Source organism: Podospora bellae-mahoneyi, chromosome 7 (assembly GCF_035222275.1).
Source record: "Podospora bellae-mahoneyi strain CBS 112042 chromosome 7, whole genome shotgun sequence".
Taxonomy (NCBI): Eukaryota; Fungi; Ascomycota; class Sordariomycetes; order Sordariales; family Podosporaceae; genus Podospora; species Podospora bellae-mahoneyi.
In genome coordinates this window covers 2110754-2135152 of record NC_085886.1, presented here as the reverse complement: position 1 = coordinate 2135152, position 24399 = coordinate 2110754, and the positions used below count along the sequence as shown (strand labels likewise).

At 52.7% G+C, this 24399-nt stretch overlaps 9 protein-coding genes across 9 annotated transcripts; 5 read left to right on the top strand and 4 right to left on the bottom strand.

Annotated features, from left to right (window-relative positions):
- Positions 1–13: 13 nt before the first annotated feature.
- On the top strand, positions 14–1314 carry RPL2 (60S ribosomal protein L2; the record flags this gene model as incomplete). Its single annotated transcript, XM_062882371.1, has 3 exons — positions 14–318; positions 503–1129; positions 1189–1314. The coding sequence occupies exons 1-3, from the start codon at positions 307–309 to the stop codon at positions 1312–1314; spliced, it is 765 nt and encodes a 254-aa protein (XP_062728399.1). The 5' UTR covers positions 14–306.
- Positions 1315–2159: 845 nt separating this feature from the next.
- Positions 2160–4044, top strand: ADO1 (adenosine kinase; the record flags this gene model as incomplete). The annotated part of the gene is made up of 3 exons (XM_062882370.1): positions 2160–2211; positions 2391–3345; positions 3586–4044. 3 exons carry the CDS (start codon positions 2160–2162, stop codon positions 3620–3622), a joined length of 1044 nt encoding a protein of 347 aa, XP_062728398.1. The 3' UTR covers positions 3623–4044.
- Positions 3404–8167, bottom strand: QC761_708210 (uncharacterized protein). The gene is made up of 4 exons (XM_062882369.1): positions 7561–8167; positions 7372–7482; positions 6461–7323; positions 3404–6410 (listed from the first exon to the last, which is right to left on the bottom strand). The coding sequence occupies exons 1-4, from the start codon at positions 7632–7634 to the stop codon at positions 4375–4377; spliced, it is 3084 nt and encodes a 1027-aa protein (XP_062728397.1). The 5' UTR covers positions 7635–8167; the 3' UTR covers positions 3404–4374.
- Positions 8168–8307: 140 nt separating this feature from the next.
- QC761_708200 (uncharacterized protein) lies at positions 8308–9601 on the top strand. The gene is made up of 2 exons (XM_062882368.1): positions 8308–8851; positions 8994–9601. The coding sequence occupies exons 1-2, from the start codon at positions 8441–8443 to the stop codon at positions 9447–9449; spliced, it is 867 nt and encodes a 288-aa protein (XP_062728396.1). The 5' UTR covers positions 8308–8440; the 3' UTR covers positions 9450–9601.
- A 392-nt stretch (positions 9602–9993) lies between these two features.
- Positions 9994–10443, bottom strand: BUD31 (Component of the SF3b subcomplex of the U2 snRNP; the record flags this gene model as incomplete). Its single annotated transcript, XM_062882367.1, has 1 exon — positions 9994–10443. The coding sequence occupies one exon, from the start codon at positions 10441–10443 to the stop codon at positions 9994–9996; it is 450 nt and encodes a 149-aa protein (XP_062728395.1).
- A 282-nt stretch (positions 10444–10725) lies between these two features.
- NdufA6 (ndufa6 NADH-ubiquinone oxidoreductase subunit) lies at positions 10726–11577 on the top strand. Its single transcript, XM_062882366.1, has 5 exons — positions 10726–10858; positions 10917–10978; positions 11048–11194; positions 11288–11398; positions 11457–11577. The coding sequence occupies exons 1-5, from the start codon at positions 10816–10818 to the stop codon at positions 11466–11468; spliced, it is 375 nt and encodes a 124-aa protein (XP_062728394.1). The 5' UTR covers positions 10726–10815; the 3' UTR covers positions 11469–11577.
- On the bottom strand, positions 11457–12307 carry RPC19 (RNA polymerase subunit AC19; the record flags this gene model as incomplete). The annotated part of the gene is made up of 4 exons (XM_062882365.1): positions 11457–11792; positions 11852–11928; positions 11983–12074; positions 12134–12307. The coding sequence occupies 4 exons, from the start codon at positions 12305–12307 to the stop codon at positions 11665–11667; spliced, it is 471 nt and encodes a 156-aa protein (XP_062728393.1). The 3' UTR covers positions 11457–11664.
- A 4341-nt stretch (positions 12308–16648) lies between these two features.
- On the top strand, positions 16649–18178 carry QC761_708170 (uncharacterized protein; the record flags this gene model as incomplete). The annotated part of the gene is made up of 2 exons (XM_062882364.1): positions 16649–16881; positions 16996–18178. 2 exons carry the CDS (start codon positions 16649–16651, stop codon positions 18176–18178), a joined length of 1416 nt encoding a protein of 471 aa, XP_062728392.1.
- Positions 18179–21979: 3801 nt separating this feature from the next.
- Positions 21980–23527, bottom strand: SAT4 (serine/threonine-protein kinase HAL4/sat4; the record flags this gene model as incomplete). Its single annotated transcript, XM_062882356.1, has 2 exons — positions 21980–22111; positions 22175–23527. 2 exons carry the CDS (start codon positions 23525–23527, stop codon positions 21980–21982), a joined length of 1485 nt encoding a protein of 494 aa, XP_062728391.1.
- Positions 23528–24399: the final 872 nt, after the last annotated feature.

The window sequence follows — 24399 nt, the reverse complement described above, 5'->3', positions numbered from 1 at the left end:
CATCGTCTGAAGTTAAAAGACAGAGCTCCCGCTTGGCATAAAGAAGCCAGCTTTACGTCAGCGAACTGACAGAGTGGGTCGCCAAACTCGGCAGCTGAGTGGCTCAAGTGCTGGCAGCCACACAGCTCCCCGCGTTAGGGCACCCCACAGCCACAGCGAACCAATTGTGGCACAGGGCCAGTCCACACAGAAATTTGGCAAAAATATCGCTTCACTGATCTAGACATTCTCGAGTCGCAACCTCTGCCTTTCTCAACCACCGAGTCAATCCCGTCCCTTTCACATCACCAAGGTAGGCAGGGCAAGATGGGACGCGTCGTAAGTACTACCTCAGCTTCAATTCCAACCACTTTTCGATACACCACGAGATTCGATTCGGCACCGAGAAAGCGAGTTGTTGCGCCGACCGACCGATTAGAAAATTGATGGCAGCATCGAGAGTTGGGGAACATCTTGGGAAATTGGAAATGGCGGCTAACCGTTGCTTTTCGTTCGACTTCAGATCCGCAACCAGCGTAAGGGTCGCGGCAGTATCTTCACTGCCAACACCCGCCTGAACAAGGCCCCCGCCAAGTTCAGATCTCTCGATTTCGCCGAACGTCATGGCTACGTTCGCGGTATCGTGAAGGAGATCATCCACGACCCCGGCCGTGGTGCTCCCCTCGCCCGCGTTCAGTTCAACTCGCCCTATAAGTTCAAGAAGGTCACCGAGACCTTCATTGCCAACGAAGGCATGTACACCGGCCAGTTCATCTACGCCGGCAAGAACGCCGCTCTTACCATCGGCAACGTCCTCCCCCTCGCTTCCGTCCCCGAGGGTACCGTCGTCTCCAACGTCGAGGAGAAGGTCGGTGACCGTGGTGCGCTCGGCCGCACCTCCGGCAACTACATCACCGTTGTCGGCCACAACCCCGATGAGGGCAAGACCCGCATCAAGCTCCCCTCCGGCGCCAAGAAGGTCGTCAGCTCCAGCGCTCGCGGCATGATCGGTATCGTTGCTGGTGGTGGCAGAACCGACAAGCCCCTCCTCAAGGCTTCTCGTGCCAAGCACAAGTTCGCTGTCAAGCGCAACAGATGGCCCAAGACTCGTGGTGTTGCCATGAACCCCGTCGACCATCCTCACGGTGGTGTAAGTGCCATTCTGACTACCCACATGGTTTGTATCGCAGAGCTGACACACTTGTACAGGGTAACCACCAGCATATCGGTAAGGCGTCTACCATTTCCAGATACGCCGCCCAGGGTCAAAAGGCGGGTCTCATTGCTGCCCGCAGAACGGGTCTGCTGCGTGGTACCCAGAAGACGAAGGAGTAAGGGGGGTTTCTCGGTTCTACATCTGGGCAAGGGGTTCAACGGATTGCATTGGTCTTTGTTGCTTTGTAGTTACGGGACTGCCGAATCGGACGGGGAACTTGCTTTTTCTGCAAGCATCATGGCCGTAAATGAAATAAAAGGATTCCCAAAAGACGGTCGGCACGAAAGCTTGTTGAAAAGTTATCTGGTCAGGGGGAAGAGGTCAGGTCAGGTCAGGTCAGGTCAGGTCGGCAATGCATCAGGGGAACTCGGGAATCAAGGAAACACTTCACTTCGGGGCAAACGCGAGCGGAGAGAGCCTCCTCCCTGTTCGAGTCGTGACTGGGCATTGATGTACTTGGCCGGGTGATTACCTTAGTTGCGGTGATGATACCCCCTCTATCTATTCGAGGGTGAATACGATATGAGTGAACGACGCTCTGCCTTCTCCTCCTGACGTCAGTTGTCTTCGTGGTTGTCCTGTGCTAGTAGATGGGTGATGGATGCTAGGGACAAGCTTTGGAGAGCTTTCTCGGCCTCACAACAACCACAATGCTAAGCACCGTCATTGTCAGCCACCAGCAACCCTTCCAGAAAGTCACTTCTCCGTAACATGCACCGAATAAGATCGGCGACATATTCAGCCCTTCGGCCCTCTGCCAAGATTTCATACTCCGGGCTGACAGGGGTTCGCGGGGGTTCAGTAAAAAGTCCGATGGCGGCACCGGTTCAACCCCACCTGTTTATTATTGCCCCGCCTTCTGGGTTGTAAAGCTGCCGTCCAACTTCCATCCAACAGAGGGGCACAAATTCTTTCCTGAACTTCCACACACCTCCTTCACCACACACACCGCCCATACATCACAATGGCCGCCACCAAGGACTACAGACTGCTCTGCTTGGAGAACCCTCTCCTTGGTAAGGTTGCGATTTTCATTGGTGTTGTGTTTTTGAGCTCATAATTTTGGTCTGGGAGCTTCCATTCCACGGGGCCGACCTTCCCGGGGGCAAGGGCGGTCAACCTCCCCCGCTTCTTCCGCAATATATGATATCTACAATTTATTCCCGAGTACACCTATGCTAACTAACCCCCCCAGATATCCAAGCCTTTGGCGACGAGGCCCTCCTCGAAAAATACGGCCTCAAGCCCAACGACGCCATTCTCGCCGAGGAGAAGCACCTCCCCATCTACGAGGACCTCCTCAACAACTACGACGCCAAGCTCATCGCCGGCGGCGCCGCTCAAAACACCGCCCGCGGAGCCCAGTACATCCTCCCGCCCAACTCTGTCGTCTACCTCGGCGGCGCCGGCGACGACAAGTACGCCGCCATCCTCCGCGATGCCGTCAAGCAGGTCGGCCTCCGGGTCGAGTACCGCGTAGACCCCAAGATCCCCACCGGCCGCTGCGGCGTCGTCATCACGGGCCACAACCGCTCCATGGTCACCGAGCTCGGCGCCGCCAACCACTACGACCTCGAGCACCTCAAGCGCCCAGATATCTGGGCTCTCGTCGAGAACGCAGAGGCCTACTACATCGGCGGGTACCACTTCACCGTCTGCCCCCCCGCGATCCAGGAGCTGGCTAAGCAGGCGGCCGAGAAGAACAAGCCGTTCATCTTGAGCTTGTCCGCCCCGTTCATCTGCCAGTTCTTCAAGGAGCCGCTCGATGCCTCGGCGCCGTATTGGGATTATGTCATTGGTAATGAGGGCGAGGCGGCTGCGTACTCTGAGAGCCATGGGCTTGGTTTGACGGATGTCAAGGAGATCGCCAAGGCGCTCGCCAACCTGCCCAAGCTCAACACCCAGCGGAAGCGTGTGGCTATCATCACTCAGGGTACCGAGCCTACCGTTGTTGCCATTCAGGGTGAGGATGAGGTCAAGGAGTACCCTGTTCACGAGCTCGCCAAGGAGCTCATCAACGACACCAACGGTGCTGGTGATGCTTTTGCTGGCGGTTTCTGCGCTGGCATTGTTGATGGTCACCCCCTTGAGGAGGCTGTCAACATGGGCCAGTGGTTGGCCCGTCTGAGCATTCAGGAGTTGGGTCCTTCGTAAGTTGTTCCCCCCTCTTTCCCTTACATATCGCACAACCTACACAAAGGAAAAGAGCACACAAAAGTTCGGTTGATCAGTCTGTGTTATTTTTGCGAGCACAAAAGCAAAAGCGCAACGACTACTACTGCTGCTACTGAAGAATACTTTCCGCTGCCCCTTATTCCCCTAGCCCTACTTTCCCCAAACCAAATCCTCCTCACTCAAAAGAATGACCTCAGCTAACTCCCCCCTCCCAGTTACCCCTTCCCCAAGCAGACCTACTCCCGCCAGTAGATCACTCAATGAATGAACTCTTTTTTCTTCTTTTCCTTTGCTTTTTCTTGTAGGGCGTTGGAGGGGTCAAATCGCATCGGGAAAAGTGTAAAAAAGGTAGAGGAGTCAGTCTATCTGGGTTTCAACAACGGGAGGCAAATCTGGTTGCTGTGTGTTGTGTGTGTGTGAGCGAAATTTTTTTTTTTTGGCATTTTCTTCTCTTTTGTTTCCTGTCATGCGTTTGGGAGAATATCAACTTTTTCCCTTGTCTCCCTCCAGGCATCATCATATTGAGCATTGTGAGAAAGGTTTCGGGGGGTGGGTAGATTTGGTAGAATAGGTAGACCGTTCCAGGTCAGGGGTGAAGACCACAGGGCCAAAAGGCAAAGGCCAATAAATATATTGTGGCGAATAGCATGGCGTCAACCTGCCATGTTGAACAATCTGTCAAATCCCCTTTCTTGATCGCTGTGATGCCGTGACAAAATGGCTGTGGTCGGCGGCGGTGGTGGCAATAGGGCTTCTCAAGTTCTGCGAGATTGACCAAAGGCAAGGATGTATGCAAAGTTGAGATCATCGCGGCCAATCGCTTGTTGCGGCCGAAGAACTCGAAGACGAACAAGTCGATTCGGATTCCAAACTGGCTGGCAAAGGTATGCCCCACTCGTTAAAGGATGCCCGGATAGTCCTCCTAACAAGGACAAGAGGGTGGCCTGGTTGGTTGACAAAAAGCCGTACAAAAAATGTGAGTCGAATCCATTGCACATCATCTCTCAGCGCTTAGGAAGGTTTTCCGCCTTGCGTATAGCCTGCTGCTGCTGCTGCTGCTGCTGCTGGTTACCCAGCTGCGAAGCAAACGCACCACCATACATCTGGTTCTGAAGCCCCGGCGGCAGAGTCTGCGAGGGCTTGGAAGCCGTGTTGAACCCGTTCCAGTTGTTCTCAGCGTTGACATTGCCTCTCATCATCGCCAGCATCTGCTGCTGCTGGGCGGTGATGGCGTCCTGGTACCCATAAGTCTGATGACTATGGCCATGCGCGCCGGGAGAGGTGGTGTAAACCGAGTCTGCCAGAGCCGCAGCAGCATTGCCACCAAACCCAGGAGGCGGGTTGATATGGCCGCCGTCCGCACCATTTGGATAGGCACGGAGAGGGTTGCCGGAGAGAGGTGAGCGAGCTGCCGTGTTGCTTTGCTGGTAACCAAGTCCAGAAGTTCTCATTGGCAAGCCCATAGGGCTGTTGACTGAAGGGAGGCTGGACGGGTTGGCAGAGAAGTTGTGCGATCCAGAGAAGGGCGAGCTAGACGGGCCCCAAATGTTCTGCTGTGAAAGAGGATTCGAAGCAGTCCTACCTTGGGAAGCCATGCTTTTTCCAGTTTGCTGCCAGGGGTCACGGCTATAGCCTTGAAGCTGGTTTACACGGTCCCTGGAGAACGAGCCTGAAGCAGAAGAGCGGTGTTGATGGTGCGCCAGTGGATTGTTAAAACCGTGGCTGCCGGCAAGATGGGCTGGACTGCCTTGGCTGGCCGGTCTTGAAGACATGGCGGTGTCCCAGCCATTCGATCCTGCACTCCTTCCACCATTCTTCTGAGCTGGCCCACCAGCCCCCGAGTCCAAAAAGTAAGACCATGGCAACGTGGGAAAGGTCTTGCCCGTGGCAGAACCTGGGTTTGGACCAGGGCTCGATGAAGCGGCACCGAAGACCTCATTGGCCGTGGAGGAACCCATACCGTAGGAGGTGCTGTCCTCGGGGACCAGTCGAGTTGGCGTTTCGGGCTTCTGGGCAGAGCGAGTCTCCGGCGGGCTAAGGAAATCATTAAGGATGTTGAAGATCTGATTCTCAATAGGAAGGAAGTCTGAGTTCTGCGCTGGCTGGCTGGCTCGGATGGCCTCAGCGGAGTGAGAGATACTCTCGCTTTGCGCTGCGGGCTGAGCGTTTTTCTTGCTTGTAGAGTGCTTGGCAATGACACTGGCGCGGCGCAATCGCTCTCCATAGAACTCTTGGTCTTCCGAGAGTTCAACAGAGTCTGACGGGCTTGGGACTGCTACTACTTCCGCAGGTACATGAGCCGGCGTGGCAACGGCTGCAGGAGGCGCAGGGGCTGCGGTGGTTGTAGAAGCAGAGGAGGCCGGTTGCGGGCTCTGGACGCTTGGCGGTAAGTGTTTTGGGCCTTCGTGGTACACGACGGTCGCATATCCCTCCGCGTCCTTGGAAGAGGCCGTAGCAGTGACGAGCGGAAACGGGGATCCCGGAGTCGCCAACTCGAAAGCACAGAGCGCAATGTGCAGCATCCTGCTCCAAGTAATGTCGTCGTTTGAGTACTCATCCTCAGGGGACTCATCCCGTCGCGGCTTGGGTTGCTTGCTAAACGGGTCGCAATAGAGCTGGCAGCCCTTCAACTCTGGGCCGTTGAGGCAGTTCACACCGAGTGTGAGCTCGTCTTCGGCAAAACGCCACGGAACAATCTTTCCAGGCTCTTGAGCGTTTGCTACGAACTCCAGGAGGAGACCCAAGGCCATGCTGAGCATCTTGCACATGTCGCCAAATTGAGGCTCCAAGTGCTCCTGGTACTGCTTCAGCTCAGTGCTGTAGAAGCATAGCCAAGCCATGTACACGCGCAGGAAAGGCAAGACGCGGGCGAAGACGGGCGTGAACTTGCTCTGTTCTTGCGCTAGAGTGGTCTCCACTGGTTGACGTTTGACCAGCTCGTTAAGCTCGTCTCGGAGCAGCTTTGAGATGATGTGGATAGTGCGAATGTTGAGAAGGAGCAGATATTGGCATGAGCGAGATCCCTCCTCAGTCCATTTGTCTATTACAGTTAATTGTGTCCTCTTTGGGGGGTATAAGTAACAATCTTACCCTGAACCTTCTGCGCGCAAGCGGCATAGCTTGTGATATTGATCAGAATGATTTTGAGCAAATCTTGGTCCGATTTGAAAAGTGTGCCTGATTTCATGGCGACGGCCAGACGATGGTCAACTTCATTCTCGAGTTCCTTACGCTCAGAGAATTCTTTGCCCTGGTAGTAGAAGGCCTGAAGCTTCAGAAACCAAGTGATGAAGACCTGTCTGGCATCCCCGCCTCTCTTCTTCTGGATGTCGCGGAACTCTCGCTCAAGGTTCGGCGCAGCATTTGGATGCGGCTTGTCACAGACCATTGCGCGGTACATGTGATAAACGATGTGCAAGTGATCGTCAACCTCGGCGTAGATGACGCCGCACTGGTGGTGGCCATAGCCTGACTCTGGGGCCAGGTCGTTCGCGAGAAAGTAGTACGACAGCGCATTATCCCAGTTGCGGTCCTTGTTGCGAAGAAGAGTGCGATATCGAGCAAGGTCTCCCAGGTAGATGAGCGTCTTGTGGCACGAGTCCCTGACAATCTCATCCAGTCTATGAGCAGCAGCGTCAACCGTGTGGGCCTTTGGGACAGACATCTCGATGCCAATAACGCGCGCTATGCGTTGAAGATCCTTGATGTTATACCGAGCGCACACTCTCTGCAGCCAACCCTTGTAGAAGTACTGCGCAGTCTTCAAGTAGGCGGCGTATAACCGCTCAACTCTACGTCGAAGTACGGCATTGTCGTTGCCGTTCAACCTACCAAGCACCTTTCGGTAGGCCTTGGTGATCAATGTGTGAACTTGCCAAAGAGTGTCCTCGACGTGCTTCTCCTTGGTAACTCGGAAGTCGGGCCAGATGACCTCAACACAGGCAAGGCGATAACTGAAGAAATTAGCCAGGAGTGAGTACAAAAGTCAATTTTTGACTTACTGCTCCATCAACTTCTCGACTTTCTCGAAGCGAGCCACCTCGTTGGCAGCTTCTCTGCCCTGTACCTGCTCCAGTTCCTTGACAATCGTACCACGGAGTTTCTGCGCAGCCCTAGTTTTCCATGTTAGCAAGCCAAGGCCCTCGCACCAAAGTCAAACCCATGTCTCCTCCGGCGGCTGTGCGACTTACTTCCAGACCTCATCAATCTCGGGTATCTTGGCCGTGGTGGTGCCCACGGTGGTCGCAGCAGCCGGCGTGGCCATGGTTGCGCGAGTTTGTTGTGCGGTGTCGGGATCTTGGGATGGCCGCAACGATGGCTCTATCGCGGGGTATGGTGTGGGAAAAGTTTGCGGCGAAAAGGCCGGGTTTCGGGTTTGTAAAAGAGCTCGCGCTCAAGGGCGATGCTCATGCGTGGTGTTGGGAGAGCCGAACCTCTGCGACCGATCCATAACTTGTCTGGCTCTGTCTGGCGGGTCTGCGAGGAGGGGTGCTGCGGCTTGCGGCTGGCAGAGTGACAGCAGATGACGAGCACATTGGAATGGGGGAAAAACGACGGAATATGATGACTGCCACTCGGTGGCGCCAGTCTAGTTTTGTGCGGGAAGGCAAGGGCAACAAGTTTGGAACCTCAAACGTTTGTTGAGATTTTCGGAGTTGCGCAAGGGAAACGCAAAAAATAAAGTCGAGAAAACGAAGGGATTCACAGACGACCCGCCAACGTCTCTCTGCCCACTGGTGATTTGACGTTGGACAAGCCTGACAAGCACAACACCCATGCCGCTCAAGAAGAAACGGATCATTGCTTCAAGAAACATAGCCAGCCAATCACCAACACGGAATCAGCCAGGCGCACTGTGTTAAGTCCACTTGCCAATCGCCCATTCCACACTGCTCGGACCCCATAAAGGTCCGTGCCAGCCTAAGCTTAATCGACATCGTCATTCGGCGAGGGATTCATGATGCTTCTTCCGATAAAAGTATCTAGGTATCAATCAACACGGCTTGCTTGCATAGAAGTCCTGACAGTCATTAATACAAACCAACTAGATTGTCGGCTGCATCAAACACAATGGGAAAACGCGCAAGGGAATATGACGAGGCCCCCGGTGATCCGGGCTCAGCCTTCACTACTGTTCTCCTCAGCATCAGCAACGGATCCGAACCTCTAACCAAAGTCCCCGCTACTTCCGAACCAGATCCTACAGCCACCCAAGTGCCAGCAGCCAAAATCACCGAGTTGGATCCTTCCCTCATCACCACCACCAAGACCAACAATCCCATGCCCTGCTCCCTCCCACCGCACAAAGAACCAATCACCTTCTCATCCTACCAAGAATACGAATCTCACTACCGCAACGAACACACCAACCGCTGCCTCGAATGCCGCAAAAACTTTCCTTCTTCCCATCTCCTCAGCTTGCACATCAGTGAAAATCACGATGTCTTCATCCAAGTCAAGCGAGACAAGGGAGAGCGCACAGTAAGTCCCCATCCTCACCCCTTACCAAACACCCAGATATCCCAATCCATTAACCCCAATTCTCTCATCTCAGCCGATCACTTCTCATACAAGGTCTGTGTCAACTGTCTAACCATTTGTTTCGTTAACTTCACTCGTGTAGTACACCTGTTTCGTAGAAACATGCGATAAAGTCTGTATGACGCCACAAAAGAGGCAGATGCACCTCATCGCCAAGCACATGTACCCCAAGAACTTCTTCTTTGGGGTCACGCGGTATGGTATTGATGGGCGACGGTCGCTGCTGCTTGATGAGAACAAGGAGGGCAGTGATAAGAAAACCGACAGCAACGGCAACAGGAGGCCGAGTCTTGCGCCTGTCTCTTCAGAATCCCAACAGCAGCACAGCCAAGACAGCACGCCACCTGTCAACACAGAAAAGCCAGTTTCAGCAGCCGCCAAACCCGAGGATAACGAGATGCAAGTTGAACCTGCTAGTTCTGAGCGCAAGCCGGATGTGGAAATGGATCACATCTCGACTGCCATGTCGGCTCTCCAGTTCGTGCCAAGAGGCGTACGATTTGGCCGTGGCAAAAGGGCCGGTTTCGCGAAACGATAGTATTTACTATACTCCAAGTTGGACACTGTTTCAGCATAATAACACAAAGGCAGGTTGGAGTAGGTTACACCGTCACATACCCAGTTGGATCAAGTATGATAAACAAGAGACTCAGAGAGATGAATATTGTACACAGTTAATCGAGATTCTCATTATATTCATGATTTAAACAACCCAGTGATCGCCTCTATGATGCTATGATGTTTCCTGCCTGATATGTGAGCTTCCAACACCCTAGCATCAAAACGAAACGCACTGTACATGTGGGGGTGCCTTACAGTTTCAAATCCCTTTCCAAAAACGCCCAGAATGATGTCGCTATGTGTGCGATAGGAACCTTATTAGTATCCCCGTCTCTAGAAAACCGCTATATCCTCCCCGCTGAATGCTTTCTATCGTTGCGTCGGCCTGATCTCTGGTCTCCATCCGCAGTTTGATCTGCTTTTATCTCCTTCCATTGTTAGCCTTTTCCATTCTCCCACTGATATCCTCCTCTTGTTTCCCCCCCCCTTCATCGCTCCCCCATCCGTCCCTTTTCCCGCTTTCAGTCAGTAGAAGCACAACCCCTACACCCACAACTAACGCACTGAACCTCCCTATCCTCCCCCTTCATCTGCGCCCTCGGCACCCTGCACACGCAGGTAGAGTTAAAATTTGTCTCCTTTGTCTGAATGCACCTCAGGCAGCACAGCTTCTCATACCCCTGCTTCTTCCATTTTGCGATGAGCGCCGCGTCGGCGTAACCGTTTTTGAGGAGCCAGTCGTAGAGCTGCTTGGATATCGCCTCCTTTTCGTAGTAGAGCTCGTAGATGTAGCGGGAGCGCTGGTGAGAGATTTGGAAGATGGGCCATTGGGCTTGGTGCTTGGGGATGTTGTCTGAGGGGGCGTTTTGGGCGTCTTTCATCTTGTTGGAGAAGATTAGGAGGTCTTCTTCTATGTCGGAGAAGCCATCGGGGGGGGGCTTGCGTTTGGAGGAGGGGCGGATGGGGGGCATTTTTTGGAAGGGGGGTCGTGAGGGTTGGATTTGGGGGTGTTGTATAGTGTGAAACTATCGAAGATCGCAAAAAGAGTGATGATGTTTTATTCGTGGTATTTAGGTTGAGGAGTGTAATAGTTGATGGTGGGGCGAAATGCTGGAAAGTTGTCAGTCGCGAAGCTGAGAAGGCTGCTTGATATAGTAAATGACTAAGCAAGCCACCTCTGACGCAGTGGGGTTCTCTCAGCAGCAGGGCGTTAAAGTGAGCGAACGAGGTGGTCAAAGCTTCCGCAGCGAGCGAGCGCTGCCGCCAATCCAAGGTGGGAGAGCAGCAACGTCAAGAAACCCCCCGATTCAGAACCGTAACAAACGACGACGAACTCGGGCGCCATGGCCATCTCACCTACCCAATTCGCTGTTACCACGCGGCAATGTAAGTCTTCTACTTTCAAGATCGTTCGAGAAAAACAGCGGACTGACAAACGGAGCAGCGGCCAATTGGGCCGACGCGAGAAGCAGAGTGCTTACAGCCTATCGGGCATGGATTCGGGCGGTACGTCCAAGGCAGATGGATGTTGTTGTAGAGCAAGGGACAATTTCTGACTGTGGTGGACTTCTCCAGGCGCCTGAGATCCAGACCATGTACTCGATCCCCCAACCCGTCTCCGCCATCCGCACCCGCATCAGACAGGAGTTCGAGCGTCACAGATTCGTCAACAAGCTCCCCGTTGTCGATATGCTCCTTTTGCAGAACAATGCCGACTACCAAGTAAGCGGAACAATACATGGGACTTTTGGGTGAAAGGTGGAGGTGGGAGGGGCTGTGGTATGGGGGGACTACAGCTGACATTTGGGCTTGCAGGAAACCATGAACTTCTGGCGTCAAACCACACACTTGATGAACTACTTCAAGGATGAGAACTTCAGGGGCGAGAAGATCCTACCCTCAAACTTCGTTTCCGGTTTCCTGGAGGTAAGCTTTCTTATACTCTCACACAGATACTTCCACTCATGCTCACAGTTGTATACAGGGCCGCAACTAGAATGGGTGCCTATCACACCCTCTGTTTTTGATGTATATAAAGAGCAATGCCGCAATTCCTTAAAAAACAAGCAGCTGTTTTGCACATCCGCCCATGATAAAGTGTCCCCTTTACCTATGCATGTCCCAGCCCAGAGCACGCCTAAAACGCCAGTAGCCTAGTTTATCCTTGGTACAGAATATCAAGCAGAATGAAGCTATGCAGCAGCGGCTTTCTTTTTCTCAAAGTCGTCTGCCGCCGCCACAAACTTGTCAGTGACGACGTCGCAGAGCTCCTGAATGTCCCGGAGGCCCTTCTCAAGAGCTTCGATTGCGGTCGTTCCTTCTGATGGTGGTATCAGCATCTTAATTCTGGAAAGAAATGCAAAACCTGATAAAACTAACCGAAAGTTTGGATTCTGACGTTCATCTTAGCTTCTGATGGATGAGGGATGGCATAAGCACAGAATTCAACCTCGGGACTACAGTTTGTGTTAGTAGAATTTCATAAAGTTCAGCTTAGGAGCTCAACTCACTTTCTCATGATGACATATCTGAGAGCATTGCCGAGTGTGTGACCCTCATTGGAAAACTCGAACGAGGCAGCAGTTTCCGTTGACCCAGGAAGCTATGATGGAAACTTATTAGTTTTAAAAGTTTTGAGCAAAACTTGAGAACTCGACATACCAGTTTCACCCTCTGAACCTCCTCCTCCTCCTCCTCCTCCTCCTCCTCATAATCCTCCTCCTCCTCTACGTCCTCGCCCGCATCATCGACCATAGTATCATCCTTAACCTCAGGCTGGTGAGAGGTGGGCGCATCGTCCATGGCGATGTCCTCCGAGTCAGGTCTGGCAGCCATTTTGAGTTATGATGTCGATTTGCCTCTTTAGATTTGGCTTATTCGAATTCTCTGTATTGTACAAGGCTGAGGTGGAAGGTTCCGTCGTCAATATGAAAGTGAGTTCTTGATATTCGGATTCGGAAAATTTTATTGGGCGCTGGAAATTTTTAGAGAGAGCTTGTGACAGGGGCAGGAAAAGGCGTCCCCGCCACCCGTCCCCCGCCAACTTGGAATTCACTTCTCCCCACCACACTCAAATCCAACGACGCTCATTGTGATGCTCAGCCTTGTTTTGTTTGATTACAGCCTTTCGGTCTTGAAAAGTTCTCGCAATTGCTCTTTCCCGTACTTGACTATTGCTTCAACTTTAATTTCGCATTTCCGACGGCAGAAATGTCGCAGGCATTTTTACAAAATTGTTCATGAGCAAGGCGATCAAAAAGCCACTTCACAGTGGCGGACAATCACACTCAAAATTCTGTGCATATGACCCAGTCTTTAACCTTTTCGCGGAGTCATTGTATCATTCGACTCGGCCATAGCACTTGGACTTACGAAGGGTTGGAAAGGGATACGCCACCTCTAGCTTGACAGCGGCTGCCCCGAACCAACAGGAAGACGACCCATTCCAACGGTATACCTTTATGCCCTCCTCATTGGGTGCTCGGAGTGAGGATCGCGTTAGCAAAGGGGCGGCTCTTCACGCATGCCACCCTCCCGAGGTTCTTCTTTGCATCCAGGTATTCCAGAATGCGGGCGGTAAGGTTGCAGTGGAAAGGCAGGAGGCGCTCGACTCGACACCTCACAGGTTGTTGGGCTCGAAAGAAAAGACACAGAAGATGGCTTCGTTGCCGAGAGGCTCGGATAGCAGCATGATCTCCTGACGAGCGAGGGCCTGCTGTGACCTACTCGTGTCTGCATCTCGGCGAGTCTCTCTGTGTGGGACAAGCTGAACGGTTTATTGGAAGGGTTTATAGTGTTCGGTTTTTCAGACGTCGTTCGTATGAGGCAGGAAGAAAACAGCTGTTCAAGGGGGTGTTGGTGAACCACCCCCATGTGACGCTGTTGTGTTTTCTTTTCCCTCCTCGACAGTGTCCCCTGGACCGGGTCGGATCGGGTCATCAGGATGTTGGGGCAGCCGAGAAGGCCGGAACAGACGATCCTAGGATTCCGGGGTTAGCACCGTCTCATGCGGCCGGCACATAGATGAAACACGGCTATCGCATGCAGCTCATCCAAGACCAAACGATAGACGAGAACAAGAAGAGAAGAAAAACGTCGCCACAGCGAGGTTGAGGCTTTTTTCACCAGCTTCGTATGGACAGTTCACAGTCTTTCTCACCACCGCCCAATCCTCCGAGTTTGTGGTGTTTGTCTCAGGAGAGCCAACCGCCATATTCGGCAAGGCTGTTGATTGGTCAAGGTGTTGGACAAGAGGAGAAACATCTTGTGTACGGAGTACAACTTCGACCAACGGTGGCCTATGGATTTGGGACAGACAGCCCCGTCGGCTTCCACTATCAACGCCAAAAGAGCCTGTCAAAAGTCGATTTTATGATCGAGGTCCGAGTCCTGTCGTTTATCCCCCGCTTGTCTGTGCGGTACAGCCTTGGCGAGCACAGACTAGATAATTCTCACAGACAGGCTTTCGACGGCGGCAGTCGCACAGAAATCCCGTCGAGGTACATTTCTCCCCAAAGGAAGACAAGGGCAGCAAACACGAACGGCAGATGGCAGCTCGCAGCGGGAGAGCGGGATGTCGCGGAGGCGACTTTAAGGAAATCTCATCGAGGCTTTGAAGGAGAGATGGTGTTGGCGGCACAGTTGTCTCGTACCGTGCAAAACACAGTGGACGATCATGGACGAAAAAACCCACACAACCCACCCACAAGGCTCACCAACTTCAGGGGTCCCCACCAGAACGCAGGTGTCGCAGCCTGGGTGGAGCGCTGGTGAGGTTCAATAGACCACCGTCTTGCTGCTGCTGTTGCAGCCACCAAACAAATACCCAGCCAGACCCAACATCTGGTTGGTGATGGTGTCCGGAATGTGTGATGTGCTGACCTGATTTAGAAGAGTCTCAAGCACCAAGGAAACGAATGCGGTCTCATTCCTCTTTTCCAACCTCTCGTATTCTCACGTTAACTTTGTATAGTTGCATCTTTTATAAGCATCACCCGGTTCAATATCTCTGAAGCAGGCGATGGGCTCTTCCGGATATCTGGCCGCCTCTGAACTGACATCCCACCATCAGTCGGTCGCCTTTGTTCCGCGCAGCAGCCATGTGGGAGAGATCCGAAGTCATCCTTTCTATGGTTCCCGGAGCGGGAAAAAGATCACGCTAGTATACCTCACTATAGCCCACGATATCACACTCTCACATACTCCGTAGAGGTCCTTTCCATCTGGACCTTGTCTCAGTTGGTTTGAAAAAAAAAGTCTTCAGAGATTCCTTGATTGGGAGGAGACGTGAGACCCAATCAAAGCCCATAGTCATGAGGCAGTTTGTCCTCTACTAGGCTGCCGCAACATGAGGGATCCTGATGAGCAGAGAGCCGATCTTTTGAAGCTATTTCTATCGTGTTTGTTGATGATCATGAACCGCACCTACAGGGCCTAGAGATGCAGCACTACGGGGAAAAAGACGGGAGGACGTTGCTCTCGGTTGATAAAGCTGCGCCCCTCCTTGCAGCACAGACGAGTTTCAGGCGACACTGTCATGGCTGCTGGGAAGTCTGACAGGGGTCCAAAGAGGAAACAGTGGACTCCGTGTTTCTGCCAATAACGAGTGCCTCCACTTTCAATCCAAAACAACCTCAAGAGCTTTTAATGAAAAAAAAAACTCGTACTGTCCGAGGGACTTATTGCGGGCCCACAGGAGAGTGAACACATGAGTCAAACGTAGAAGATAGGGAAACTCCAGATGGGCCTTTTACTTTTTGACCTCTCTCTTCAGCAGGTCTTTTTTGATACGGGACAGGGCTAGTTTTTCGGGGGCACTTCCCAGTCGATCAGATTCAAACCAAGCCCCGCCCCTCGCCAACATGGGCCTCCACTTGGTGCTCCACGACGTCGAATCTCAAACACTAGAGCCACTGACGGTCATCGTCCATCAGAGCTCGCTCTGGCTGACCACCTGTGACCAAGGGAGTAGCCACAGACCTCACACACAACTTGCATCACCGTGTCTGCGTCGTCTCCTTTAATACCAGACGCCCCCCGGTTCACGCTTATACGACTGGCAGAACTGGCCCTTTTACCTGCGTAGTGTAGCTCCGGCCATGCGAGTTGTGTTCCCCTAAAAAGAATCCCGCCGCCGTCTCACAGACAGCCCCTCATCCTTTTCCATCCCATCATCATCCCTCCTCCCTTCCCCCGCGCCAGAAACTAGAAACAGTACCCCTCCCCCTTATTATTATTTCACACACATTCCCTCTCTCCTCTCTCTCTCTCTCTCTTCTCGTCTCCGAAACAAAATAACCCTCGATCGCACTTTGTTTTGCTCAAGTCTTTTTTCTGTTTTTTTTTTTTGTTTTTCATACTCTTGCTACCGCACTCTTGGCCTCCTCAGTTGTGGCGTGTAGCTGTAATACCATCCAACCCATCCCCGGTCACTCCGTCATCCAACACAGCACCACCGAATCCCCCGTGCCCGCTTCTCTGCGGCGCAATAATTTAGTCTTGTTGGTCATCTATATATCGGCCGACTCCCCCAAAGGAACAAGGAAGACGGGACGAAGGAAGAGATTAAGCAGGTGGAATAGCTGGAATTGGAATTGGAATTAGAGAAGAACAGGAACGACTATCTACGTCCGGGCCGAAGCAATCCAACGAATCCCAGCAAAGGTCCAATCCAGCGCAAGCGCCCGTCAAAAAGTCTTGGGTGGTGGTGTCGTCTTTCCCTTTTACGACGTGCATTGCCAAAAAAAGGAAGGTGCAGCAACTGCAGCATTTGGTTGCAGCAACACGCCGACGCACAGCACCTACCAGCACAGCACAGCACACATTGCACAGCACAGCACAAGCACAGCGCAACGCAGGCGGAGAGGGAGAAAGAAGCGCCCGGTTTTCTTCTGGCCGACACACAATTAATCCAAGAAAAAGGAGACAGAGTACCGAGTATCCAATTCGTGGTCTCGACTCGACGCCTCTTTCCCGCCGCACTTCCTCGCTTCAACCCATTCATCCATCCACACACACTCTCGATTCGGATCGCCCTCACACACACACACACACACCCACCCACCCCCGGTTAGGTCCTGCCCCCCAATTTTCGGGGAAATCTGAGTGATCGGTTTTTCCAAACCCGCTTCCAAATCCTCGAATTGCCTGCAACGCGCCACCGCTACACAACTCATCATGAGCACCGCAGTCGCAATGGCCCCTTCACCGGCTCCTCACGACAGGCCTTCTTTTGGCAACGACATCACCACATCTCCCAGCGCCCAGAGGCCAACACAGTCGATTCCTCCTCCTCCACCCATGTCCGCAAACCCGAACGCGCCAGCGCCAGCGCCAGCACGCACTGGTAGCGGCAGCCCAAAGGGTGTAGGCGCCGCTCCCACCGCTCACAAGTCCTCTCCACCCAGCGCGTAAGTTTTGCTCTCCAACCCCCCTTTCCAGCTGCTGCGCTGCGCCCATCAGCCCTGGGTCTCTTGTTTCATTTGGGGCAACGTTACTAACCCGTCCCGTCGCACCACGCACAGATCTCGAAGCAGAGAAGGCCCCAAAATCATCGTCAAGAAGGAGCCTGGATCGCCCGATTTGCCCACAGCCCGTCACCGGCCGAGGAAGCTCGATCTCTCCAAGAACACGACTAACATTGTCTCACCCGCCACAGGACGGCCCCTGACTGCCAGAGACGGCCTGGGCATCCAGGAAGTTGGTCTGGCCTGCCTGTCACCCGGCTTCGTAACCCAGGACCCAGTCATGAAGGAGCAGCTGCAGCGCAGCATGAGCGTCAGGGAACACCAGAGGCAGATTATCGAGCAGAGGTTACAGCAGCAGTCGGCCAAGGGCGACGGTCCCGCCGACAAGGACGGAGGCCAATTTACCGCAAAGACACCTGGTTTTGCCCGCAAGCGTGGGCCTCCGCCAGGTCTGAGCATCGTTGCGCCGTCGCACGAGCAGTTTGCGAACGAGCGCGTGATCCAATCCGCGCCACTGGGCCAGACCTTCACAGGGAGACACAACCCGCACCCGCTAACGCGACACATCACCAACCAGCCCTCGAACCTGGCCAGGAACTCGCACATTCACCACGTACCAGCCCAGCAAACGAACAATCGCCTCCCGCCCATCGCCGACGTTTTTGGACAGAACCTTTCCGGACACCCAGAATCCAGCGGCCACGCGCTCTTTGCCAACCAGAACCGCGCCCCTCTTGCGTCGCCGCACCACCCGCCACCTCAGCAGCAGCAAGCGTCCACCCCAGGCCGGCCGAGGGAGTACAAGTCGGCCGAGGAAGCCCAGGTGGAACTGGCAGGCGGCAGACCGGAACTTTTACCCAAGTTAGTACACTACGCAGGCAACCAGCAGCAACCCCCCACACCACCGTCCCCGCACCAGTACCCGCAGCAGCAGCAGCAACAACACTCGCGAGACTCGAGATATGACGGGATACCGCAGTATGCTGACGCGAGTCGGAGCATCAGCAGCAACAATGTCGTCCCGAGCCACGCGCCGCCCGCCAAGAGAAGCCGGGCCGAGTACGAGGACGGCAGCCCGCCGCTGGGGGGGAACGGGAGCAGACCTGCGCCGCACGCGCCGGGGTCGAGCAGGAGGACGGGGCCGTTTGAGGGGGGGAGGGACTCGCCTGACACGCAGAGGGCGAAGAGGGAAGAGTTTTTGAAGCTGTGTGAGAGAGCTTGGGATCTGTTTCACTCATGAGGCTCTGGTGGGGGGAGGGGTTATTTTGTTGTGATGTGATTAATTTTACTACTACACTACTACCTCTTACGATTCGATATTTTTGGATTTTGATATATCTGGGCTGGCGGGGCTGGTTTCTGGGGTTTGGAGCTTGGGGTTTTGGGGGTTTATTTTCGAGGGGATGGAAGGGGAAATTTGTTTGATTATGTGGAGGAGAAAGGGGGGTGGGGGAAGAGGAGGAGGAGGAGGAAGAGGAGGAGGAGGAGGAGGAAGAGGAAATAAAATAACTGGGATAGTTGGAGGATGAAATGGATTGGTATGAAATGGGATGGGATATTTCGGGGGGGTGCTGCTGGCTGGCGTATTTTTTAAGGGGGGGTTATTCTGGTTTATTTATTTGCCTATTGGGGTGGTTTCTCTACTATGCACGCAGACAACTGAATGTTGAGGTTCTCTCTGTTTACTTTTGTTGTGCGAAGAACGATTTCGATGTGCGGTTTGAAAATGGCATATGTTTGTTGATATTTTGGGCAGTTGCCGGTTTTTGCTTTTGTGATTTGCCAGTGGTCTTTACTTGAACGCGCACTGTACTAGTCAAGAAGGGATTTGCTGAGTTTGATTATATTTACTTGTCTGTTGAAAGGCATGGGGAGGGCATTGGACAATGGCTCTGTTCTCCGGGTGAGGAGGTTGAGGTTCAGGGTTATAAGGGGGGGCTTAATAATGATGATATGAAAGAACCTATCTATGGGTTTTAAGGGGATGTATTTCTGTCTGTCTGTGTGTGTGTGTGTGTGTGTGTGTGTGTGTGTGTGTGTGTGTGTGTGTGTGTGTGTGTGTGTGTGTACATGGAGGAGAGATATATGTACAGTCAATACTACCTACCTGCTGCCTCGTGGAATTCTGTCGACTATTGATCTAGTAAGGTATTTAATAGAAGTGAAATATTTACCGGCTGTGCTTGTCTGCTGTTGCTGTCTTTCTAGACGCTTCTGTGTATTTTGCTTGTGGTATAATCTTATCCTTGAAATATGCAAGCAAGTGTTTCTTCTCATCTTCTTCAGCGCAGGAGCATGGAGAGTTGGTCCATGGTTCAGCGGGAAGTGTATGTTGAAGAGATGCTATACTGATACACGACAATGAAGGGAGGGTGGACGCGCTTGAGTAGGTACCGAGAGATGATGTTCCACGTAGTATTACGGAAGGACAAAAAGACGGATGTGAAATCGGGTCGGCTGTCTACATTAAGTACACGAGCTTGTACGACTCCCCTAAGAAAGGTTTGTGCGAGTGAGTGACGTCTTTTGGTTACGACGGATATGGTATAAATAGTAGAGATAGATTGGGGGAAGGGGTGTACCGGGTGCCAGGCGGGCGGGTGCCAGGCGGGCGGGTGGCGGCAGAGAAAGGGGTTCTAGTTTGTGAGACGTCAAGATGATCCACACGGTGGTGAGAAATTGGGAGGGTTGTGGATTTGATGATGCAAAAGAGATTTCAATTTCGCTCTGGACTTCTTTACGACATCTATCATTCAGTCAAACATGACTGACTAGTGAGATAGATATTCCACGGCGGTCAAAAGGGGGATATAAGAGAGAGAGAGAGAGAGAGAGAGAGAGAGAGAGAGAGAGAGAGAGAGAGAGAGAGAGAGAGGAAAACCCTTTTGTTCTGGGCCTTCATTCATGCATTTTTTTCCGTGACACATAATCGTTCATGAGCACAGCAGCTGTTGCATTCCAAGTGATCGCATACGAGAAACTCCAATCCCGCGGGGAGGGGGCGTAACAATCGAGATAATATCATGAGATCTACGGGATATCCCGCATTTCATCATTTGGAAATGGACCATGTAGCTCAGCCCGTTAAGCCACACTGTTGGCTATCCACCATCTTGCCAGAGAAACATGGTGTTGAGGCACCGTACCCCCATCAAGAATGAAGACAACAGCACGCCCCGTACTAAAGAGAGAGGAACCCTTTCCCATCTCCCCTCACTCTTACCCCTGAATGAAAAAAAGCCCTTTTAGAAGACTTTTGTCTCCTTCCATTCTTTCATCCACCCACCCGCCGCTATTGATGGAGATCGCACCATGAACTGCCCGTACCTGACCATCACCCGCCCCATTTTGAACCCCCTCACAAGGAACCAAACCACGGACACTTATCTCTTCACAAAACCCCCCCCCATTCAAACCCAACCCACGCGATGCCCCATGCGAGATTAAGTGTCCAACCCAAAGCAAAGGAGGAGACGAGACCCTGGACCTTGATCCACGCGGCCTTGAAAAAAAAAAAAAGATGCCGACATCCGATCCGACATCCCGAACCCTCCCTCTCCCTCCCCCCCAATTATCACGATCCCACGAAAACGTCAGCCAAGACATTCCATAGGGTCATTCTTCTCCCTCCCACATCCCGAAATTCAACCAACTGTGGCAGGGACGGCAGTTTTCGTTTTCGTCTTGGCTCAGGTTCTTTTGCTTTCTCTTGCAGAAGTGAGTGGGTTGGTTAGTTGCCTCAGTAATATTTGGGCTGTTGTGGGTTGGGTTGTGGGTGTATTCATGCAGAACCTCCTCTGATCTGTGTGGGCGTCTGTACTCTTCAAGAGCGAGCTGTGTTGGTGAGTATGATGAGAAGAGTACATCAAACGTGACTGTGTATTGTATCATGTATACATTACTATACTTAAATATGTTCCTTCCCAGATAAAACGAACGCTTTGCCAACCTCTCCAGAAAAGCATAAACAACCGCCCGCCCGCCTGCCTACGCCGCGCTTGAAAACTGTAATATAAAATGGTGGTAGTCTGTCGTGAAAAATGCAATCCCCCTCCCCCCGCGTGTTGGTCTTTTCGCTGTTCAAACCCTTCTTTCTCATCCATCCCCACCAGCTGAAATTATCAACATCTTCAAATAGCCATCATCCATCCTCGGCTTGCCTGTCATGTCCCAGCCTCTCACATCCATCACCACCTAACTTCTCTCCCCAAAAGTTGTAAAAGAGAAAAAGAAAAAATAGTATTCACCTGCCCCTTGTGCTCCTACTCCCTTCTAACTACTCTATAAAAAAAAATAGTGTAGTTCAAACCCCCCTCTGCAAACCTCTTCTTCCCTCCCCTTCCCTTACCCCACTTTTTGCCCGCAAGAGAGAACACACGCAGACAAGAAAAAAAAATCAGATCTGGCCAACCCAATTCCCTCTGTTCTGAACAAACGAAAGAAAGAAAAGAAAAAGAATCAGCCTTCCTAACGAAGCGAAAAGTATTAGTATGGTAAGGGCTGCAAGAGAAATCGATGGTTTGCCAAAAAAATGATGTTAAAGAAGTTATATCATTCGCCCGAACTCCAATACTTTGCTCGTGAGAATCTTGACCTTGCTTGTTTGTGTGTGTGTGTGTGTGTGTGTGTGTGTGTGTGTGTGTGTGTGTTGGGGGTGTGTGCTTTGCCATGTAAGAGTGTCGTCGTCATTTCGCTTCGTGAAATAGAATGAAAGGTGCCTCATGATATGCCATGAGAGGCGCGCTGTGGTAGTAGTAGTAGTAGTAGAAAAATAAGAAGAAGAAGAAGAAGAAGAAGAAGAAGAAGAAGAAGAAGAAGAAGAAGAGAAGAAGAAAGAACTAATAGGTATTTGATATGAATCCTCTGTCGAAAAACAACAAGTGAAGAAAAGAAGAAAAAAAAGGTCTGTTTTTTTTTGGTGTTTTTGTTTTTTTGTTTCGGTTTGTTTGCCCCGCCAGACGTGGTTCTCCCTCGGATAATGCTATTTTATACATAAACAACAACATCATTCCAATTTCGATCCAGCCTGACGGAGCTCGTGTTAAAGACCTTCTTCACCAGCCTTGCACAGTTTTATCTCACGGCCCCACTCAGATTTGAGGACTTGCGAGGCTGTGATTCTTCTAGACGGATTTGGGTCGAGGATGGAGTAAATCACATTCCTGCAGCGGGCCTAAATGGGGGATGGTGGGTTAATGCGAGTCAAAAGAGTGTAATGGTTCACAATCGCACTTACCCTGTGCAACGACTCTATCGGGCCATAGCCCGCTTCATCCCTCCGTCCTTCAAGGTACCGATCATAGAATTCATCCTCGTCCTTCTTGGCCACACGCCAGAGGTGACGACCAGTCCGCATAGCCATGTAAATGACACCGCAAGCCCAGACGTCCACAGCGCGGGCATCAAATTCCCTGTCGATGTACTCCTCTGGAGCAATGTAAGGGGCCGAGCCGCACAAGCCCGACACCATGTGCGCATCGTTCTCCCAGGCCATGCGGAAACACTCTCCGTTTCCGAAATCCGTAATTTTGAGCCCGCCGTTGGTGGTGAGAAGCAAGTTTTCTGGCTTCAGATCGCGATGGGCAACTCCCATCTCGTGCATGTATTCCACGCCACGCATCATCTGCTTGAAGAAGCAGTCCGCCTCCTGAACCTCGAGCTTGCCTGCCGCCAGGACAAGGGTGTAAAGATCACCACCGGCGCAGAACTCCATCACCTCGCAATAGTCGCCCTTTGAGTCCTTAACCAGGTCCAGCGTGTGGATGACGTTGGGATGGCGGAGAGACGAAGAGATGCAGAACTCGGCCGTAAGACGTTTGCTATACTTCTTTTCGGTCTCCTCTGGACGCCTGCGGAACTCCTTGACGGCGAACAGCTTCTCGCCGACACCATTCTCCATCTTCTTGTGGGAAATTCTTACGATGCCGAAAGCGCCGCGGCCCACCACCTCCTGGCACTTGCCGTACTTCTCCACCAAGCCACCGGCTCCGTTCGCCGCCTTCTTGTCCGAAGCCGAAGAGCCTCCTTCCTTTTCCCGCTTCAGATTGTCGACCCAGTTGGAGACGAGCGAAAGGTCATTCTCAGGCGCCGCATGCTGCGGTTCAGACTTCCGGCCGAGCAGCCCCTTGATCATGTCGGTTAACCTCTCCTGGCGACGCGACGACTTGAGGTGGTGCTCGTGTCCTCCGGGAGGGTCTGGAAGAAGCATGAAGCGCTGCAAGTGGCCATCCTTGCCGTTTGCCAATTTGGACTTGCTCGCTGTCGCAGTGGTCGGGGCGGGCGACTTGTCTGACGCAACCGAACCCTTACGTTCTGGGGCCGAGGGCCTCGAGGGCGGCGGGGAAGTGTTGCCAGGGGTGCCGGTGCTGGGAGTGGGCTTGCCGTCGGTGGATGCGGCGCGAGAGGCAGCGTCTCTGGTTGAGAACATGCGCGTCAGACGGTCTTTTACAGACGCCTTCTCCACGGGCTTTGCGGGCTGCTCGGTCAGACCGTTCAGGTTGGGAGACCTGGGCGGGATATCGACCGACTTGATTGACGGGGCCTGGGAGGACCTCGTGGAGGGAGGCTTGGCATCGGCGGTGGTTGACATGTTTAGGTATGCGAGAAGAGCGCTGGGCTTCTTGGACGGTGCTGTAGGAGAATATTGATGGCGGGTGCCGCAGTGCTGGAGCGGGCAAAGAGGTAAGCGAGTCGGGTGGTTTCAGTCACTGCGCTTATGCAAGAGCAAAGGCAGGGCAGCAGCAGTGATGGTAGTGGCGGCGAACGCGCCTTGTGGTCTTGGTGGGCAGAGCCCGGGGCTATCCTGTTATAACGACCAAAACTGCCAAGGTTTTTTGTTGTTGTCGCTGCTGAGTTCTGTCGGGGACAGACGGGGAAAAGTCTGTGGGAGTAAGAGGTAGGGGGATGAAGCAGCGCGAGCGGAAAATCAAGAAGTCGTTGATGTGGAGTGCTGCAAAAGTGGAGCTCGGGAGGCGAGTGAATCGCTGAAATGGGAATTGCTCCTGGGGCTTTTGATATGATAGGGTGGCTCTTCCAAGATATTAGTAGTGGCCGAGGAGCAGGGTGCCGGATGATGACTTTTTGGTCAGGAGGATTGAATCGGACATGGTGAATCGGTCAAGTAATGGCTGAGGAGAGCTTGAAGAAGTGACACAGAGAGCCAGTTTCGGTTTGTTATTGGTTATGTAAGAGGGTTGAGGGCGAGGGTAAAATTTGTGTCGTGACTGGTTCGTGCCGTTGCTTTCCCCTCCGGTTTGGGGCTTGAAGTAAAGGTAGGTAACGGTAAAGGTAAAGGTAAAGGTTTAGGTAAAAAGAGCTCGCCGGGTTGGACAGAGCGGGGGCAAAAATGCCGTCGGCTGATGGGGGTATGGAGGAGTCTTTGACAGACCAGACTGGCTGGCTGGCCCTCTCACTCTTCGCCAATCTCTTCCTTGGATGACCGAGGTAGAAGATGTATGGGCG